Source organism: Octopus sinensis, linkage group LG21 (assembly GCF_006345805.1).
Source record: "Octopus sinensis linkage group LG21, ASM634580v1, whole genome shotgun sequence".
Lineage (NCBI taxonomy): Eukaryota > Metazoa > Mollusca > Cephalopoda > Octopoda > Octopodidae > Octopus > Octopus sinensis.
The window spans coordinates 3634334-3654586 of record NC_043017.1 but is presented as its reverse complement, the minus strand read 5'-3'; the positions used below and the strand labels follow the sequence as shown (position 1 = coordinate 3654586).

General features: G+C 38.5%; 1 protein-coding gene across 1 annotated transcript in view; it reads left to right on the top strand.

Moving 5' to 3' along the window:
• The first annotated feature begins 84 nt into the window (after positions 1-84).
• Positions 85-20253, top strand: part of LOC115222970 (60 kDa neurofilament protein) — a 46861-nt gene continuing 26692 nt past the window's right edge. The window contains exon 1 of the mRNA XM_029793389.2: positions 85-762. Coding sequence (XP_029649249.1) covers positions 308-762 — 455 coding nt within the window. The 5' untranslated portion in view covers positions 85-307. The remainder of the gene's footprint in view (positions 763-20253) is intronic.

Below are 20253 nucleotides of genomic sequence, written 5' to 3'. Positions count from 1 at the left end.
TCTCTCTCTCTCATTCTCTCTTTCCCTCTCTCTCTCTTTGTTTTTTCTCTCACTCTCACTCTTTCATAGACAATATAATAGGTTGGAAGCGTTAAAGACAGCGCAGTTGGCAAAAACAAGCGGCGGTTGATGCTTTTTTCATCATCGATCTCCTTGCTAGGATTTCTTTCTAGATTTTAGAGTTGTTTAGTATTTTAGAGAAAAAAGGAGATTTTTTGGCATCGCTTATAGAAGAGGCAACATCGACAATAACAACAACACTTTAAACACAATCCACAACAACAGTTATAACTAACAAACTGTAACCATGAATAATAATTCATCAGTAAAGACCATGTACCGAAAATCGTCTTCGAATATTCCGGAAAGGAATTCAGTGATCTTTCGTAAATCTCGTATGTACAATACAATGAATGCTCAGTCCCCGTTGAGTTTAGGGACAGGAGTGGCGAGTTCGATTTCTCACAAGGGTGTCACTGACATTAGATGCAATAGAGAAAAGGAGAAAAAGGAGTTGCAGGATTTGAACGAAAGGTTTGCCAACTACATCGAAAAGGTACGTTTTCTCGAGGCTGAGAACAAAACCCTTCGGGAAGCTTTGAAAAAGAGCAAACGGGATTTTAACATCGAACCCATTAAAGCGATGTACCAAGCTGAGATTGACGAGACCAAGAAACTTCTGGATGACTCCAACAATGAAAATGGCAACCTTAAGGCCCGTATTGGGACTTTGGAAGACGAGCTGGAAGACTTACGAGCTCAGTGAGTACGAATACTTAAATATATTCTAACAAATTCTTCTTATCTTTAATTCAAGGATAAACATTTTATAATTTTCTGGGGGTTTTTTTTCCGATGAAGAGTTATACTTGAAACGTCAAGTTCCTCTTCTCTCCACGGTATACGAGTTCATGACCTTGGTTGTTTAATCCATTCAATTTCTCATTCCTCTGTTATCTCCTGGGGTTTATTACAGTAGCTATGTTGTTATTACAAGTTGTATTTTGCGACTTTATATCAATGCGTCGCCGATCGAGTCGATGACAGGATATTTTGTTGGGGGGAAAGAAGGAAATGAAGATATACTAGGGCGATTTTTATATTTATTCTTGTCTGAATCTGACCGAAAATAGGTCTAAGCAATCATTTGAGCCGTTATTGCCCTTAAAAGTTACAAGTATGATCTACACCAAAATTCTAATCACCATATGTGGAATAAGGTAGCACAATACAAATGAGCTAAACCGTTCACCTCTACCATCCCACAACACAAAAAGGTCGCCCAGCTGACTTGGGAAATCCTTACACCACTCCCTGTTCCCTTCAGCCTTTGCTCGGTTCTATCGTCCTGTTCTTCTCTCGTTACAGGGAACACGTGATTGTCCCTTTGATCTCGCAAACTTTGTAAACTCTCATGCGATCGTTTCTTGTTCTCGTCATCTTTACTAGGTCAAACTTACTAAAGAAAATCTTTTCTATGCATTTAATCTAAACTTTCCTCCCCAGGCAGCACACCCACCCTGAAATCAATCCTTCTAAGTTGTCCTTTTACACACCATTTTGCATAAGTTTCCGTTGAACATCAGAAGCATTGGACGGCTTGTAGAGGGCTACGGGCCTGCTTCTTCTACCCTCAGAGGAACTGTCAAAGAAAAACAAGGATGATTTGAATATTATCTAATGTGTCATTCCATTTCTTTTAAGAGGTAGGATGTAACTTGAGGGAGGTGTGACTGTTATTTCTAGCAAGTAGGGCATTAGCATACAGCAATGAAGACCACTCTATGACACGCGTGTCAATAGTGACACGACATGAGGTTTTAGATATCACGCGATGGATTCTGTAAAGTTGTCAAAAGTAAACATATTTTGCTTGTATTTTAGTTTTGTAAATACGTTCTGAAATTTCAAATAGTGTTTCATTAAATATTTATTTCCTTTAGGTCAGTCCTGATCAATCAGGCCTTTCTACGATCAATACTATTTACTGGGATATTGTACATCTTAAGGCCACATTAAACAATGCGCTGTTGCTTTTGGTTCAAGCAGTAGACAGCGAATTTAAAGGGTTATTGCTGCTATTTCCAGTAAACCGAGCAACTACACAGATGTTTTCTTGTTGTTGCTATTGTTGTTTAGCCGCAAATGAATTTTGATTGGTCTGACCTAGAATCGAGGACACTGCAGCCTTGACGATACAGTCTTTCGATTTTCTGTCATTGAACAGCAGTAAGCCCTTTCAATGTGCCCTTTTTTTTCAGACGATATAGTTAATTTCAGTTTTACGAATTTTCCTAGAGGAATACCACGCAGTGGTTCCCTTGCCAGTTCATAATCGAGGAATATATTTACGGTTTATGCACAACTAGATACAATACTGTTGTGTAAAACAATTAATTAAACAAGTGGTCTAAAGGTTGATGAGAGATCGAAGCTCGTTTTACTACAGAAAAAAGTTTAATTTTAATATCAGTTAAACTCACAGATAAGAAATCTTGAAGTGTGGGTTCGAACGTGAAAAGCAACCATTGACAGGCTTTACGACTGCGAGACACATCAGTATCAAGACACGAATTAACTCTATTTTTATTTATTTCTTATTATATGTCTTTACATATATGTTGGATATATATAAGCACGCACAGTTACTGCCTAGGTGAGTTTAGTCGACACATTCAAATATTCTAAATAGTCCACTACATATGCACATTTGTGTTGCAGACAAAATTCGTGAGAGAAGGTGTATAGATATCTAAGCTATTCCTATTTTAAAACATCAGCGCACATAGCTGTTTTGTTGTTCTTTCTATTTATAATATGAAATACCAAAGCGTGAATACTCTTTTGACACTCTAGAAAGAGTGACATAAAAAGCGACACCAGCTGCAACCGTTCTTTCTAAGCCTTCCTCTGATGAAGCATCAGTAGTATTCGCTGCAAAATTTGATTGCGTGAAGAAACTGAACGCTCTCTCCGAAGTTCGAACGTAATTATACTTATGCGCTGGTTATTCGAGACGAATTGTAATTTCGAAAGTTTAAGCAATTTTAACATTGAGATATTTACGCGCGCGTGCTCACGTTGATGACTAAAATGTTTATGTTTCCGGTCTGAATTAAAGCGGTAGGATATGATTTTAGGTAATTTGGTCGTTATTTTTAGTAGGTCCAGCCGCTGCATGATGTCTTTCTCATTGTCTTGTTGCGTTTTCTATTGGTGTCAGTTAGTAATTGGTGATCTGACACATGTGATGTCAAGGCAGTTTCATGTAGGTTCTTGTTTATCTCTGACCAAACTAATGAGACAACTGCAATCCAGCTGTGACCAACCTGTTTGTTCAAACATAATTTATTACAAACTACATTGTCCAATATGTCTATTAATTTTTTAAATGGACGGGATCAGCGAAAAGTGTGTCTGCTATTTCCAGCAATGGTGAAACTGCATAAAGATTCCCATAAGATATATAACTAATGATGATGATAATTGCAATATTTTCGACGAAAATGATTAGATTTATTTGTCTTTATTTCTCTCTCATTTGATCTTGTAATCTGAAGCTGAGTTCGAGCACAAATGATACAATCAACATATATATATTTATATATATATATATATATTGTTATATTACGGGAAGGTCATTTTCCTTTTATCCTTCTTTTTTTGCCAAATAAACACACACATTATGTACAAAGCATGTGTTTATTTGGTAAAACAAAATTATCGACCCCAGGACTTATTCTTTGTAAGCCTAGTACTTATTTTATCGATCATTTTTTACCGAACCGCTAAGTTACGAGGACGTAAACACACCAGCATCGGTTATCAAGCGATGTTAGGGGGACAAACACAGACACACACACACACACACACACACACATATATATATATACATATATACGATGGGCTTCTTCCAGTTTCCTTCTACCAGATCCACTCACAAGGCTTTGGTCGGCCCGAGGCTATAGTAGAAGACTCTTGCCCAAGGTGCCACGCAGATCCTCCACCCTGATCAAATATCGAACGAAACTAACTAATTTTATTCATTGTTTAACAACCAGTTCTTCCAAGGAACTTCAGGTTTCACGAACTGCTGTAATAATCTGTTTGTGTCGTCTTTCCTGCATATTCTCAATAATCTTCTTTGCCATTTCATTTTCAATGCATCAGTCTATCTTATTAATTGCCCGACTTCCATATTAATACATCATTGCTGGATATATCATAGAATTTAATAATCTGTCTCTTTTATCTTTCATTAATTTCTGTAGTCTCATCAAGGCAGCTTTTCCAACGGTTATTTCTGATATTAATTGGCTATTGAGCGTTTCCTAATTCTTCTTTCAACATTGCAGCTGCCGTCTGATCTCCAATCTTAAATTAATTTCAACCTGAAGATGACATAACTTCGGACTATGTTTAGTTTATAATCAGCATTTATACTCCATTCTCTGGCTTTTCCACCATCTCTCTCACACCGTCCTCTCATTCCCTTCCTCCCTCTCTCTCTCTCTCTCTCTCTCTCTCTCTCTCTCTCTCTCTCTCTTCTCCCTCTCTCTCCCTCTCCCTCTCTCAATTTGTTTATGTCCTCATACTTTGGCAATTCAGCAAAAACCAAAAAATTAAAATAAGTACCGTAGTTTAAAAGAAAGATAAGTATTGCGGCATTTTTTGATCGACTAAAATATTTGAGGTGGTGCTACAGCGTGGCCGCAATTTAATAACTGAAATATGTAAAAGAGTGTGTGTATGTGTGTGTGTATGTATGTATGTATGTATGTATGGTAGATTTTTTTTTGATAGACAACAAAAATTATGGAAAAAACAGTTTGAGATCGATAATTAAAATCGCTTCATGAATAACGTACCTGGTCGGCAAGCGATACCTAAGAGAGTTTATCATTCTCTTTGATGCTCAAATTACTATTTACATACCTGTGATGTTTAATTGTCATCGTAACTAGTGTTTACAAATATATATATATCTGGTTACTGATGAGAAGAATTTCGTTGTGGTTTTACAAAGGTTGAGCGACTGCGTGGAAGCACCTTCACTGACACGCTGCATCACGTTATTGTTTTTGTTGGCCTGCAACCACAGAGCAATTCTGAAAGAGTAGTCCGTGGATTTAAGACCTTCCAAGCATGGCTATCTCTTTTTTTCTTTTCCTTGCATTGCCTATTTTTTACTATATTACCCAAATACTGTAGAATGACTTTGGAGCAAGATTCGTTTACTTCTTCCAGCACATCAAGATGTTGCAGTATAGTCCCAGGTCAACCCTGATTCAAAATTTATTTTTTTATTTATGCGCCCTTTTTCAAGCCTAGCCAGGCTCATGGGCCCGGTTTCCCGGTTTCTATGGCGTATGTGACCACCCCACCCACCACCAGCTGGACGAGACACCAGTCCATTGCAGTGTCACTCAAGAAACAGGAAGAAAGAGTGAGAGAAAGTTGGGGCGAAAGAGTACAACAGGAGTCACCCCTGCCGGAGCCTCGTGGAGTTTTAGGTGTTTTCGCTCAATAAACACACATAACGCCTGGTCTGGGAATCGAAACCGCGATCCTCCGACCGCGAGTCCGCTGCCCTAATCACCGGGCAATTGTGCCTCCACCCTGATTCAAAATAGTTGGTATTAAAAGCTTTCCAGTCATGACCATCCTCTATCATTTATTTGTTCAGCATGTCTAAATCTACATAATCCAATATTTCCTACGTTTTTAGAAAGGCAGGGCAACCATCTATCTATTTTTTCCCGCTCTCTGCTCTCCTCCATAGGGTCTTATCAGAAGCAACTGCCATGACATATTCCAGCTGTGTTCCCAAGCATGACCAACTAAGACAATGGATATTATCCAACCATCTTGTTTTTGGTCTTTCACTGGATCTCCTGCCTAATGACTCGATTTGAAGAATCTGTTTGTGATCCTTTTTATGCGACATTCTAACCACATGTCCGTAGTACTGGATCTTTGACCTTTCAATGAGAAGTAAAGGCTCGACGTAGAGAGACTCCCTGATCTGCATGCTACACACTCTGTCGAGTAACGATTCTTCAGAGATCCTTCGGGGGAACCCCATTGCCGCCATTTGTATTCACGATCGTACTCTTTCGGTCATTACGAATCCTTTCTCTTTTGAAGGTCATCTGCTGGAATTGGCGCATTGCTGTGACAGCACCTGAAATTGCAGCATCCACTTCAGCTTCCTGTCTCCCATCATTCTTAAATACGATTCTGAGATACTTCACTTGCTGCAGTGATGTTCACTAACATACAATGTCTATGAGCAATCTTTCTCGAGAGAACCAATATTTCATTGTTCGCAACCCTCATCCCTACAATGGTTCTCGACTGATGCACCACAAGACATACTTAGGTGCATCGCAGATTTTTTATTGTATAATTTAAAGCTTTTTTCATTTTCATTTATTTACTTGCTGAGACTGGGGAAAAAGGACAGTGTCCAGGGCGCTCGTAGGCCTCTTAGACCGGCAAGATTCATGTCATAAATATTCTTCTTGAACCTTTGAAAGTCAGCACCACCAGGAAAGATATCTGCAAAGAGGGATTCCAGGGTGCCGACATTTTAAGAAGAAAGGACTACGAGAAGTGACTAGCATGGGTTTAGGAATAGCGTTAGAGACATCAATAGTAGTGTAGGTGAGGTTAACTCAGCCATACTCCATTAGAGACTACTATAACAGCTGTAGAGAATCTTCTAGAGTTCTAGAGAGGAAACAGTGCACCTGTGAGCCATAGACTGAAGCTTGTGTGTGAATGACTTTATGCCAATTAGGTGGCTGACCATTTTCTGGATGAGGTCGTGGATGACTGTATATGCAGCAGTATCACCGTCTGGGTGGGAAAGTAATACTCCATACAAATACTTGGATACAAATACTTCCGATACGAAGTACGCCAGTAAGGTTGGGGGCTTTTTGTGGATTTCCGTCACAACTATAAGAGAAAGGAAAATGAGATCTATTATTGAAAGGTTTAATCTGGTTTAAGAAAATTATAGCATCTATTTCTAGTTGATCGAGTGTTCACATCGAAGATCCTCATCGGTCTGTTGGCAGATCGTGATATTCATATCGCTGGTGGTTGTTAAGATCTGCATGGTATTGCCATGGTGGTGGTAAAAGTTATAAGAGTAATAAACTATCGTCATTTGAAAGGTCAAAGATAGGAGACTACCATCATGTTATAGTATGTAAACACACACTTATATGTGAGGGCACTGTACAAACACACACTTAAATACACACACACACACACACACACACACACACACATTCATATGTGTGTGTGTGAATGGTTAGGTGTGGTTTCGCATGGTTTCTTTTATTGGAGGTGATTTCTGCCTCGTCGTTAAATGCTTCGGCATTGCATGATTGATTAAATAAACGTACATTAGTATTTCTCCATAGGCAGTTAGTTTAATTGGCTTGCGTGTTAATAGATTTTTGGGTGGCGGTCCTTCACATTGCCGCTAAGCATTTGACCCGGCTTGCTAGCGATTCTGTCATTTTTCTGCCTTAATGTATTGACGTAAAAAGGTCTGAAGTAGATAGTTTTTCAGTGTCTCTTCTAATTATTGGTTAGCTGGCGGTTAGGTGTGTATGTGATCTTATTTTTCCAGCTGCTGACTTCAATGGTGTATAATAATCGAGTGTCTAATTGTTGACTATTTGATGACATGTTACACATTCTGTTATTATGAATGAGAATTTTGAAACCTATGACTGGACATCAAGAATATATATTATTATATTTTAGTTTTTCATTAGGTTTGCAATATGATTGTATTTGTTAGCGATTAGATTGGGGCCAAAATGTCTAAGAAATTTACGGCACTTACGTTTGTAGTTTTTGTCGAAATAAATAAAGCTGTTTACGCGGTCGATTTTTAACACATTTAATGTCTATTGTTGTGCTAAGATATGGCTAACCCATCAGCTCTGTATAAGCCTCTATCTATTGTAGGGAATTTCCGCTTCAGTATTTTTAGACTATATATCTATATATATAAACGGCAAAATGTATGTCTGTGTCTGTGTGTGTGTGTGTGTGTGTGTCCTTTATAAAAATCCAATTTTTCAGTTAGAGGGCTTGCACTTTCTATGATCATTCAAAACCGTCCAAGGGTGGCCGTGCATATCTTTACATTTCCGCAGTCACCCCGCAAAGCCATTAAAAAATCAATAGAAGTGATTTTTTTGTGAATTTTCTATCCAAAACCCAATTAAAATGCCCGCAACTTGATACGCCAATTGAATGCCAGCTAGCTATAGGTGATTGGTCGGAGATTTGGACAGTACTCGTGTGTATGTGCGCACTCGCGCAGCTGTATATATGCATGCACTAGCACTATGATCCGGCGTTGCCAGGTCATAGTGCTAGTAATCTAATAAGATTCCATATTTCTGCGTAGTCAAACAATTCCATACGGACTTTTAATCGACGAAAGTGCTAGAGCAGGATGTTGAGCACGCTTTTACTATTACTGTCGACGATTGCGAGTTGAAAGTAGTTGAATCACACTGATTCCACATCACAGCTAATCTCTCTCTCCGGAGATCAAGAGATTTTTTAAAGAACAGCCTTAAGACTATTCAGAATGACTATTTAAGGGTCCAAAAGAACTGCAACTTAACGGTGAACGCTAAGCTCGCGTATCAGTCGACCGCTTTGTAGCATTGAAACTTTGTGACAGTGAACTGTGAAGCTCTACCCTAGACAAGAGTGGCATCTTAAAGTCTTCCACCTATGCGATCTGAGACGGATGCTGGGCATCAGATGGACAAATCGAGTCAGCAACAGCGATATGCTGGCCTGCGCACTGACATCAAGCCAGTTCATTCAATTCCAACAACGGCGTCTCCGCTGGCTGGACAACATACACTGCATGTTAAACTGGAGGACATCGAGAGACCCGTTGAAGGGATAGCTATCCTCCTGCAAGAAAACACGATGGCGACACCAGCTTCGTTTCGAAAGAGCAAGAAATACATGAAACCCTTCGCAAACTGAACGTTGAAAGGTAGGCAGGCGGGCATTGCTAAAGATCGCTCCCCGCTCTTCTGCAGGCTTGAAATTGGCAGGGGTTTTAAAATACGAGAGGAAAGGATGAGATTGCTGGAGGAAATCATATTCGATGTAAAATTAGCACCAGAAGAATGGTTGGAAAATGCATTCAATCGCAGTCACTGCAGCCGGGACTGTTGTTCCCATGTGGTTCTAGTGTTACGCTGCTCTGCGAACGGGATCAAAGTAAGGCTTTTCAAGTGCAGATCTATAGCCACGCCAGACCAATATGTATACATACATACATATATACATACGTACATACGTACATACATACATGTGACCTAATACTGACATGGCAGCTACATTAAAGCGCGAGCGGTTTATGTTCGTCTATGTGTGTGCCATATTTTGTTGAGTGATGTAAAATTAATCTTTCTCTGGCCGTCGTTGCAGTGGAACAATAGCAAATAATTGTTTTGTTGTCTCTCTCTCTCTCTCTCTCTGTGTAAACAGAAAACAGATCAAACTGAGCCATTTCAAATTTCATTTGATTCTGATCGCATATAAAATACCATCAGGTCTGGCTACAGTAAGTGGCGATTAATTCATAATAATTAATTATGCATTACGTAGCGTCCAGTCTCAACTATATCTGTAGTGTGGTGCAAAATAGCTTTTTTTCTCGTAAGCAACCTTGAGCCGTCGTCGTATTATAAAAACCTGTAACCAAATGTTTGGCGAATATTATTACACGTTGCTTTGGTAACATCATGCAACGTTATGTGGCACAGATGGTACTTTAATGACAATTTTGTGCATCATCAACATTTTCGGTTGCATCTCAGAGCTTTGAAGGTTTCACTGTACCTTTTTGTTCGCATGATATTTAGCTATATCGCCTGCATTTCAATTACAAAAGTGTAATCTGCGATATGTGACGGGATGTAACGATCACGAATCCAAGAGAGTTTATGCTTCATGTAAACGTTAACATCTTTAAGCTTACGAGCAACACACCCATGCATAACCTAAAAAAATAAGCAAATTCGCCCTTTTAAATCCTAGCCAGGTTCATGGGGCCCGGTTTCCCGGTTTCTATGGCGTATGTGATCCCCAGCTGGACGGGACGCCAGTCCATTGCAGCGTTACTCATTTTTGTCAGCTGAGTGGACTGGAGCAACGTGAAATGAAGTGTTTAGCTCTAGAACACAACGCGTCGCCCGCTCCAGGAATCGAAATCACAATCTTACGATCCTGATGCTGATACCCTAACCACTAAGCCACACGCCTCCACCATGCATAACCTATTTCTTATTTATTCCGTATGTTATGCTTCTCTTCCAGATCCATGCATGTATAAATACGTATGCGTGTTTGCATGTATGTATGTATGTATGTATGTATGTATGTATGTTCTCTGCTATTTTTAATTATTCAAATTCTTCCTCTGAGGAAGGAGCTCGTTTCTAACGTCGGAACGTACATAATGAAAACAATAATACAGTTTAAACTTGAGAAAAGTTTTGCATATTTTTATTGTTCTACTTACAGATTGTGTTTGTAATGTGTGAATTAGTTTATTGATTCCTTTCTCTGAAACTCCCTGTATGTATGTATGTATGTATGTATGTATGTATGTATGTATGTATGTATGTATGTATGTATGTATGTATGTGTGTGTGTGTATGTGCGTGTGTTTGTGTACGTATATACGTGTGACTGCAAATCGATTGATTGCCAATGTCGGCCGAGTGATTGCGAAGTATTTGTTGACTGTCTAGATTATGCGAAATGCCTGCAGGATATGGCCTGACTATTCAGAGAAAGAAAGAGGAAAAGAGAGACAGAAAGTGAGAGAGAGAGACAGTCAGACAGACAGACAGACAGACAGAAAAAGAAAGAGAGAGGAGAAAGACTAGAAAACAGACCAGAAGCAGAGAGCGAGAGAAAGAGAAGAAATTATCATTATCATTATTACTAATATAGTCGTTTAGCCCCGAATTAACGCTGTTCGATGAAGCCTATAACCAAAAGGCGTTACTACCGTGACTAACCCATGTTATGTATCATTAAATAACCCAATACTTTTCGGCTTACTTTTTTTGTATACGCTATAGAGTTCCAATTGAGGATGAGTTGGCTAATATTTTTAGCAAGCCAAGTAACTCAGCTAAACTGATGCGCTTTCACTGGCTCGAAGAACAGCAGCAGCAGCAGTAGTAGTAGCAGCACTAGTAGTAGTAGTAGTAGTAGTAGTAGTAGTAGTAGTAGTAGTAGTAGTAGTAGTAGTAGTAGTAGTAGTAGTAGTAGTAGTAGTAGTAGTAGTAGTAGTAGTGGTGGTGGTGGTGGTGGTAGTAGTAGTAGTAGTAGTGGTGGTGGTGGTGGTAGTAGTAGTAGTAGTATTGGTGGTGGTGGCTGTAGTGGTGGTAGTAGTAGTAGTGGTGGTGGTGGTGGTTGTAGTGGTGGTGGTAGTAGTAGTAGTAGTAGTAGTAGTAGTAGTAGTAGTAGTAGTAAACGTGTCGTTTTCCGTGGAATATGTAGCAACACCTGTTTATTAGGAGAAGAAAGGAAGGTTCGGGACGGGATGGAATACGGTGAATGTAGATTAGAGAGCCATGGGTGTTTGTAAGAGGGGGAGGTGGTCGTTGGTTTGATATGTGCCTGTGCTGCGATAGTGTGTCTGTGTCTATGTGTATTCGTGTGAGTATGTGTGTGAATATCTATGCACTTGAGTATGTGTGTGTGTGTGTGTGTGTGTGTGTGTAATTGAGTGTTTATTATGAATACCATTTATTTTAAATACCATTGAATGAATGAGAGTGAGAAAGAGAGAGAGAGAGAGAGAGAGAAAGAGATAGAGTGTTTGGCTGTAAGAGAGAGGAAAGGAAGAATAGTAGAGAGAGAGAGAGAACTAAAGGAATTAGAGGAGGAAGGAGAGAGAGAGAGGATGAGAGTGAGAGAGACACTCGGAGAGACATTCAAACAGAACAGACAGCAGACAGTCAGACGGACAGACATAGAGAGACAGAGAATAAAACCTTTCAAAGTGGAATGAAATGGTAAAATTTACTCAGAGAGAGAAGTTGAAGGCAGAATGAGGGGGAAATGCGAGAGGAACGTGAAAGGAGTTTAAATAGAATAAAATACAGAACAATGAAGAGTAACTGAAGAGAATGAAGAGAGGGTGAGAGGGAGAGAGAATGAGAGAGGGTGAGATGGGATTTGTAAAAGTGCAGGAGAGAAAGGAATGGAAGAGCAGAAGGAAAGACGCCACGAATGATTCGAAAATGGGAAAAAAAGATTAGTCAGAAAAAGTGGAAGGTAACAGAGAGAGGGAGAGAGGGAGAGAGACAGAGAGAAAGAGAGAGACAGAGAGACAGAGAGACAGAGAGAAGGAGAGTTGGAGAGTTGGAGAGTTGGAGAGAAAGGGTTGAGAGAGATCAAAAGGATAAAATGTGGTGAGAATAAGCGGTCATCTAAGTGAGAAAAAGGAGATCGGGAGAATAATAATGGTAGATAGATATCAATTAGTAAATTCCTGAGAACAGACGATACACATACACATACATACATACATACATACACATACACATGCATACATACATACACATTCATGGTTATTCAGATACACAAGCACATATATATATATAGTAACATTTGTGGCTTGCATACACGTATATACATGCATACGTATTGAAATAAATTCCTTAGAAGCGGCAAGAACATACACACACGTATAGGTATAGGTATACACATACACACACATGCGCACATACAGCTGCACACAGACACATATTTACACACATTACACTCACACATATATATAAAATAAATATACATAGATAATCGGACCTATACATATATATACACATATACACCATACATACGTATACATACGTATATACAAATATATATGTGTGTATATTTATATATATATTTCATTATTGTCCACAAGGGCAAAACATAGAGGGGACAAACAAGGACAGACAAACGGATTAAGTCGATTACATCGACCCCAGTGCGTAACTGGTACTTAATTTATCGACTCCGAAAGGATGAAAGGCAAAGTTGACCTCGGCGGAATTTGAACTCAGAACGTAACGGCAGACGAAATACCTCTAAGCATTTCGCCCGGCGCGCTAACGTTTCTGCCTTATATATATGTATGTATATACATAAACACATACATACATACATACATACATACACACAGCCATTCATTCATTCATTCATTCATACAGCCATGCATACATGCGTTGAGCTGCCGGCTCACACACAATAATTAACTCAGCTATTTGATCCGCGTCTCACATTACTGATCTCTCGACAGCTTGAACACACGGTTGCTCTAGGTGCAAGCTAAGTTAATCATATCAATTTGAAATGCGAAATACCATAACAGAGAACAACAGATAAAAATAAAATACACAGCACACACAATGCAAGGAGTATTAGTAATCAAGAAGTTGACAGGATGCGTAACCGTCATGATAGATAGTAATTTCAGCGTTTCTATGCAACCCTACCATTATCTCGGTTTTTTTTTCCTTCTAGTTAAGTTAAACACTAGAATCCGAAGAAAGTGATGGCCTGCGTCGAAAACAATTAGTCTATACTTTCCTACCCCCTCTCGGTCCCCATACTGTCTTTTCTCAAAGTAATGTACATTTGTCATTAAAGGTAAATACCAATATATACATATGTGTGTGTATATACATACATACATATATACGTACATACATATATATATATATATATATATGTAATATATATATAATACCAGGTGGTGCTATTAACTTAGACATGGCCTGGGCCAATAATGGCCGAAACCTATCAAAGTATAAAAGTAAAGTATATATATACACATATATATACATGTATCTATGTATATATATATACACATGTGTATATATATATATATATATATATATATATATATATATATATATTATATATATATATATACATGTGTATATATATACATAGATATATGTATATATATGTATATATATATATGTATATATATATGTATATAATATATATATATATATATATATATACATACGTACGTATGTATGTATGTATGTATGTATGTATGTATGTATGCGTGTTTGTGTATGTATGTATGTATGTAATGTATGTATGTACGTATGTATGTATGTATGTATGTAAGGCGAGTGGATGTTCCGTTGGTTTCGGTGATCGGTCAGTATTCCTGTTGCCTGATCAACGGAACTACATAACTATGCATTGACTCGCACAGGCTGGAAAAAAGTGGGTGAGCACAGCACGGCATTCCACAGACAATTGTAGCCTTGGCGCACGTATTTAGCCGGTCAGTCATCGGGCCGAATCCGCGGTGACTCTATTGTGTGTGTAATGCAATTGACTGGACGACATTCCAAAGACAATTGTACGTTTAACAAGAACCGGCGTGACTCTGTGCAGAACAATGCCAGTTCTTTGAATTACACGGTGCAGTGTGCGGGGGAGGGAGTAGTGTGTGGGGAGGGGTGGGGTGGGTGTTGTGGGGGTAGGGGTTTAATTGAGGTTATTATTATTTTATAACAGGTATAAGAATAACAACGGCAGATAAATAAAAAAAATCTACTCATGGTGGTGGCGGAATTCCATACTGAAAATAATGTCGAGTTTCTGGTGAAATTTACTTTGACTGGGATTTAAATTTTCCTCTGAACCAGCTCAATGGCATGTTAGGCAACGCTTGAAGACCCATTCACTCGAATTTCATTTACACACACCACACACACACAGACACAGACACACACACACACAGACACACACACATACACACAGACACACACACATATCATCTACTTTATTATATTACATTTATGTTATATATCATAATATACTATATTATAATATATATATTATATTTAGATATATAATATATATATAATTTAAATATTTAATATATATATTACATATACATACATTGCATACATAAATTCATACATACATACATGCATACATACATACATGCATACATACATACATGCATACATACATACATGCATATATACATAAATGCATACATACACACATACATACATACATATATACATACATACATATATATACATAAATGCATACATACACACATACACACATACATGCATACATACATACATACATACATGCATACATACATGCATATATACATAAATACATACATACATACATACATACATACATACATACATACATCATACATACATACATACATACATACATATTCCGAATTTGAGTGAGTGTGTATTGAATAATATAAAAAAATATTTTGTAATGTTCATAAAGTTCAATAATCATCAGATTTCAAAATCTATGAGAACTCAACTGTGAAATTAAGTACCAGTTGCGCACTGGGGTCGATGTAATCGACTTGATCCATTTGTCTGTCCTTGTTTGCCCTCTCTGTATTCAGCCTCTTGTGGGTAGTAAAGAAATAGGTAAATTATGGCCGAAGATATGTGAATAATGTACTTGTAAAGTCAGTTTAATTTAAGATTGCTCAGAATCTGGAAGTTGTTATAGATTTAAAGATAACTCGGTTCCTACTGTTTAGACTACTGAAACGTTGACAGGAACCCCACAACAGCGGTTTCTTCGTGATACTGGCCGAAACTGGCTCAAGCCGATTTCCATGAATTGTAACTTTCGGAACGTATCTCTTCCAATAAGACCTTCCTTCCGAGAGGAGAATTGAGTCAAACCTCTGAGCTCCAGTTAAGACATATCGATGGCTGTTTCAGACCTCAGAATGTAAAAGGGAGAGAGACGGGAGAGAGGGGGAGAGAAAGGGGGAGATGGAGAGAGAGAGGGGGAGAGAGAGTATCTAAAATTTTGAGAGGACAAAATTAATTTTAATGGAGATCTTCAATGGAACAGAGCGAATTTTAGGCAGCCACAGCGAGATCTCTGGACATTTTCCGGACATTCTCAGAGAAGCATAGTCTACTCCATGGCCACCAAGGTCTCAAAATGACTGACAGAATTTGTGCGCACGCGCTCGCGTGTGTGTAAACAACAATCACTGATTAGTCAAATTAAAATAATGACACTGGAAAATTTGCCAAGGATACTTTCTGCCCAATTAAACCTGATCTTTGGTTCCCAATCTCAAGTATGGTAACCTGCACTTACCAAAATGTTCTTCATGCATGAGACTCATTTTGGAAATGTTCCAATGCCAGAGTCGTAATTTCTTTAATCAGTGAATGTACTTCAGAAACAAACACAACGTCCATTAGTCGCTGTGAGATCCTGTTGGTCAAAGAGTAAACAACATTTTGTCTCGTTGGGGAGGTTCAGGACTACGAAAGATATGATTCATGACCGTCGTCCACTCCCCTGAAGATATATTCATTAAGATTAATTTGGAGCTGATTAGATCTTAGATCTTCAAGACTTCTTGTTCCTTCTTTATTCTTTTTTCCCCTCCATCAAAACTAATGCTGCGTGGGAAGAGTCCTTTTGGGTACGTATGTGCGTGTGTGAGCGTGCATATGTAAAACTTTCACACACGCAAACATGCAGACACTCCCCGTCATAAACACACAAAGAGCCTCTAAAGAGACAGAGAGACAGAAAGAGAAAGAGAAAGAAAGGGAGACAAAAAGAAAGAGAGGAGGAAAAAAAGAAAGAGGGAGATAGTGCGATGATAGTTACCTAATCAAAAATAGTTAAATATTCAGAAATATCGGTCACAAAAAAAAGTGAATTCAGAGGATGAATAACCGGGAATCCGCAGATTTACGATGGAAGACCTCGACAAATCAATTAATTGGTTAATTAATTCATTCATTAATTTATTTATTCATTAACTGATAATGATGTCAATTGCAGTCGGTGCTCAGAATGACAATCCCAAATTACACTTGTTTCAACATACAGTTTCACATCAAAAGTACTTTAGATCAAATGCTTTGTTTGTGTATGTTTTTGAAGAGAGAGAGAGAGAGAGAGAGAGAGAGAGAGAGAGAGAGAATATCATAACAAATCGGACCGTAAACTATAAAAATAATCTTAAACTTTGTAAGTACCAAATAATTAATAACAAAAACAATTACGTATTTACAAAGCAGCAAGTTGGTAGATCGTTAACACGTCGAGCAAAGATATAAGAAACATTATGTATACATATATATATATATATATATATATATACAGGCGTAGGAGTGGCTGTGTGCTTACCAACCACATGGTTCCGGGTTCAGTCCCACTGCGTGGCACCTTGGGCAAGTGTCTTCTACTCTACCCTCGGACCGACCAAAGCCTTGTGAGTGGATTTGGTTGGCGGAAACTGAAAGAAGCCCGTCGAATATATGTATATATATACATGTATGTATGTGTGTGTTTGTGTGTCTGTGTTTGTCCTCCAACATCGCTTGACAACCTATGCTGGTGTGTTTACGTCCCCGTAACTTAGTGGTTCGACAAAAAGAGACCGATAGAATAAGTACTAGGCTTACAAAGAATAAGTCCTAGGGTCGATTTGCTCGACTAAAGGTGGTGCTCCAGCATAGCCACAGTCAAATGGCTGAAACAAGTAAAAGGGTAAAAGAGTACCATGTTCTTGGTTGAGGAAATTTCTAATTCGGTTAAACTGCTATCTAACGATATTCATTGTTTAAACTGCGGACATTAAAATATTAGCTAAGTACTGAAAACTATACATAGGTGTTGGCAGAATGGAATCTTGTTAATTTTCTTCCAACCACTTGAAGTATTTCAATTTCTCACCAGATTATTTTCAAAAATTCTAGTTTTACATGTTGAAAACGAAAAACGAATTCATTTTTTTTTCTTTCTAGAAAGTTACATCGATGCAGAAAATTTGAAAACAAAAATATCTGAATATATTTGAAAATATTCCAAGAGGTTCGGAGAAATTTAACAAGATCCGTAGAATGCTTTTGAAATGTGTTTGAGAAAAACGTTAGAACGAGTGACCGTGTAATACTATTCGTTGAGCTATCTCTCACTGGAAAAAAGCCATTTAAATGCCGTGAGAATATTACTAAATATATTTAGCTTAATAAAAGAATAGATTTGGGTTAAGATATATTTAGCTTGGACGAAAAGAATAAATTCAGGTTAAACTGACAATACTATTCATAAATTTAGAGGTAATTCTAATATATAGCAATATGATAATGGAAAAATCACTTTTAAATTTCTGAAATAATAACCACGCGAACTTGTATGTGAATCTCTAATGGACGGACGGACTTTCATCTAATTCTTCCAAATCCTTCTGTTAAAACTGTATTGAAACTATTTGTGGGGACTTTTTTTTATTATCACAGCAACTGGTTGCACACTACAAAGTTTAACGGGACCTTCTGAAGCAAGCCAACACGCTCGCAGCATTACCACGGGCGATGGTGAGGCTAAGGCACTGGGAAAGTCAAGCGCCCTCGCGGGTATCACCTGACACCTCAGTGAGGCAGGCTGCCAACGTTGACAGGAACTTCGCGGCTAGTGGCCCAGTCCCTCCAACACAGGTTGGAAGTGATGGTTCACTGGGTTCCTTGTCAGGTCCCGATACTTAAGGGTTTTCTTTCGCTCGGCTACAGAAGCAGTGACCCTCCCATTAACTGTAGCCTCCAGGATGTTGGAAGGAGCAAGCAAAGGAGTCGCAGACTGTGACGTCCTAAATGAGACGTCATCCTCTGACCCAGGGACAGAGGGTAAGACCATCCGGTCTCTTTCCATCACTTCTGGAGAACCCTTATGGCTCCAGAACTGAGGGGATATTAATCCGAGCCAGGGCCTGCTTAATGATTAGGCTAAGCTCCGTGTGACGAGCGAAGCGGCCAGCATTTAGGCGGCAAGACAGACCGTGAAGACCTGTGGAGTGGAATGGGGTTACCACAGCGGCATCTCAGTCCCCTACAGACGCCGGCTCCCACTCTGAGTGTGATAGAGATGCGACTCTCACTCTTCCCTCTCATTCACTTTCCCTCTTCAATTTCTTCTTTCTATTTCTCTCCTTAACACACATATATATTTCTTTATTACCCACAAGGGGCTAAACATAGAGGGGACAAACAAGGACAGACAAAGGTATTAAGTCGATTATATCGACCCCAGTGCGTAACTAGTACTTAATTTATCGACCCCGAAACGATGAAAGGCAAAGTCGACCTCGGCGGAATTTGAACTCAGAAGGTAACGGCAGACGAAATACGGTTACGCATTTCGCCGACGTGCTACCGATTCTGCCAGCTCGCCGCCTTCTTAACACACATATATGCACCTTCAAACCTCAATGGTCACTTTTCTAAAGCTCTGAAGATTTCAAACTATGAATGAAGCAAATTTGCAAGTCATTCCTCAATAAATATGAGCGTGTTCCTAATTCTTTGTATGTGATAACCTATACTCATTAAATTTAAAAGTACAATGCCTTCAATAATTTCCAAGCAATGTTGTTATTCTCCGTTCTGCTTCTTTTAATGTTAGTAGACCAATCATTAAAAGTGAAACCTTTCATAATTCCAGTCTTCTGCATAGATACAGCAAGTTTAACCTTTATGAGCATCCGGACACTTGGGAGTTCACTAAAGTAGTTTCCAAAAATGTGCCCACCCTCCTCTCCCTGGATTACTTACCGCTAATTATATTCTATTATTCTCGTTCGTTAAATAACTTGGGTTTTTTGACATTTGGTGTATGGCTATGATCTTTCTTCTTTTTTTTCTAGCCTGCAAGTCTGTATGTGTGTATATATGTAGGTATTTATCTGTGTGTGTGAATATGTGTTGACGTGTGTGTGATTCGCTGATAATGTTGAATACGTGTAAAGAGACTAAATTTCGAAGCACTTGTCTATAAATATTTCCTTTCTCGCTGATTTTGATAGATATATTCACATCTGAAAACAATCTCTATAACAGTACATCTTTTCCTTTTCCATCCCAAAGTGCTATACCGATCCTCTTAGTCTGTATTCGGCAGGAGTTTTGATAAGGATGTTCCATCAATATTTCTCGCGTTTAAGCAATTTTACGCTCTCAACATGTATATAATTTTCTATATTTATCCCACGGCAGTTTCTCTTAGGGATAGCATTGCATATTATCTTAGTAACACTATCTTACCGTGTTGGAATGTTGTACATTAATAACATCTGAATGGTCACTGTTGACCATATATGTAATATCTTTCACAGAAATGTGATATAATTAA